Source organism: Salvia splendens, chromosome 21, assembly GCF_004379255.2.
Source record: "Salvia splendens isolate huo1 chromosome 21, SspV2, whole genome shotgun sequence".
Lineage (NCBI taxonomy): Eukaryota > Viridiplantae > Streptophyta > Magnoliopsida > Lamiales > Lamiaceae > Salvia > Salvia splendens.
In genome coordinates, this window is record NC_056052.1 from 4,782,330 (window position 1) to 4,784,431 (window position 2,102).

At 42.5% G+C, this 2,102-nt stretch overlaps 1 protein-coding gene across 1 annotated transcript; it reads left to right on the top strand.

Moving 5' to 3' along the window:
* The first annotated feature begins 510 nt into the window (after positions 1 to 510).
* LOC121784086 lies at positions 511 to 1,678 on the top strand. The gene is made up of 2 exons (XM_042182266.1): positions 511 to 1,038; positions 1,118 to 1,678. Exons 1-2 carry the CDS (start codon positions 511 to 513, stop codon positions 1,676 to 1,678), a joined length of 1,089 nt encoding a protein of 362 aa, XP_042038200.1.
* Positions 1,679 to 2,102: the final 424 nt, after the last annotated feature.

Sequence of the window (2,102 nt, forward strand, 5' to 3'; positions counted from 1 at the left end):
TTTCTGGATTCGGCGCTGCTTCTTCAAACGCCCGGTCGGGCGTTCTGGGATGGTGAAATCGCCCGGTCGGGCAAACTTTCTGGACTGTGGACGATGCTCAGCGCACAAACGCCCGGTCGGGCGTTCTGGGATGGTGAAATCGCCCGGTCGGGCGAACTTTCTGGACTGTGGACGATGCTCAGCGCACAAACGCCCGGTCGGGCGTTTTGGAGGTGTGGATTCGCCCGACCGGGCATTCCATCTGCCTCCTCCATTCCCCTCCTAATGAAGTTTGAAACGCCTTCCCGAAGCCTTTGTCTCATTGATCTCGTGACGGGCCTTCCGGGCAGCTTAAGGGGAGTCGTGGTCGGGTCAGCCCGGGCCTTGGACTTCCCGTTTATATCAGTGTGCAAGAAAAATCAATGTGTTTGTGATTTTTTCAGTTATCTTATCTCGATTGTCACAACATGTGGTTCTTCTTGCAAAAGGGCTGATATGATTCGACAAATTGAGCACGATAGACTAGTTGAAATGATAGAGAATGGGGAAATCGGTACTGGTAGAGGCCAAAATCAAGAAACTTCTTTGAAGAGACCATGTGATACTCGATGGGGATCTCATTATGTCACCGTGATTCGTCTTGCAAACATGTGGCAGTCAGTAACCGAAGTACTTGAAAACGTACTTGTTGATGGAGAAGAATATGAAACAAGGGGCAAAGCTGTAGGTCTCGTACAGAAAATGGAGACTTTTGAATTTGTATTCATCCTTATGTTGATGAAACATTTGTTGGGGGTTATTCAACCATTGTCTTGTGCCTTGCAACAAAGAGACCAAGATATTTTAAATGCGATTTTCTTGATAGAGAATGTGAAAGAAAGCTTGAGATCATTTCGAGAATTTGGATGGGATGCTTTCTTGCAAGAAGTGAATGATTTTTGTGGGGCAAATGACATTTCAATAACAAACATGGATGATGATGCTCCAAAGCGGATTAGTAAGAGGAATGGTTCAAACATCAAGAACTACCATCATTATCGCGTTGAAATATTTTGTCAGGTAATTTGAAATTTAATATCTTATTCATTTACTAAATTAGAATCATCTTGATATTTAATCTTTATTGTGTGTCAATTAGGTCGTCGACTTACTTGCACAAGAGATGGAAAATCATTTCTCTGAGGCATCCACAGACTTGCTAAGTTGTATGGCATGCCTCGATCAAAAAAATGATTTCGCTGCTTTTAATGTTCATAAGCTTGTTCATCTTGTTACTCTTTACTCAAAGGACTTCACATCGACTCAACATACTGAATTGTTTAAACAACTTGAAACTTTTGTTGATGTTGTGAGAAGAGATGCACGATTGAATGGTATTGAAGATTTGGCTAGCCTATCTCAGAAGATTGTTGAAACCAAGAAAGATAAAGTTTTTTCGTTGGTTTATCGTCTGATTGAGTTGGTATTGATCTTACCTGTAGCGACTGCATCTGTTGAAAGAGTATTTTCAGCAATGAAATTTGTCAAGACTGACTTGCGGAATAGGATGGGAGATGCGTGGTTGAATGACAGTTTGGTAGTATACAATGAAAGATCCATCTTTGCTAGTGTTTCTAATGAAAGAATCTTGAAACGTTTTCAAGATATGGATACCCGTAGAAATCAGTTGTCTCGGTTAACATATGCTAGAGCTACTTGAATTGTAATAGACTTTCATTTTGCTAAAAAAACATATTGAAGTATTATATTTAATATTTTATTATTTTATTCCGCCCCCTCCGTTTTTTAATCCTGGATCTGCCACTGCCTATAAATACCCCCACTTTCACACCCAAAAATTCACACCAAACTACACAATTCTCATCTTCATTCTCCCATATCCATTCTCATCTTCATTCTCCCATATCCATTCTCAATCTTTCTTCCACTCCTACACCATAACAATGTCCGACCACGGCGATAACCCCCCGGGCTCCGGTTGGAACCCCGAATGGTTCGGTTCACCACCGTTTCCTAGTCCGGAAGCGGAATACTCAGCCCCTCCTCAAACCCAAAGTTCGGGTGGCTACCGGCCATACCCAATCGACGACCAAGGTGCCCCCGAAGGGCGATATGGGTGGACA

Bases quoted from the DNA above. Each gene is read 5' to 3' on its own strand.
- LOC121784086 (XM_042182266.1), top strand. From the start codon at position 511: ATGATAGAGAATGGGGAAATCGGTACTGGTAGAGGCCAAAATCAAGAA. The intron at 1,039-1,117 runs GTAATTTGAAAT...TGTGTCAATTAG, and splicing joins GCGTTGAAATATTTTGTCAG to GTCGTCGACTTACTTGCACA.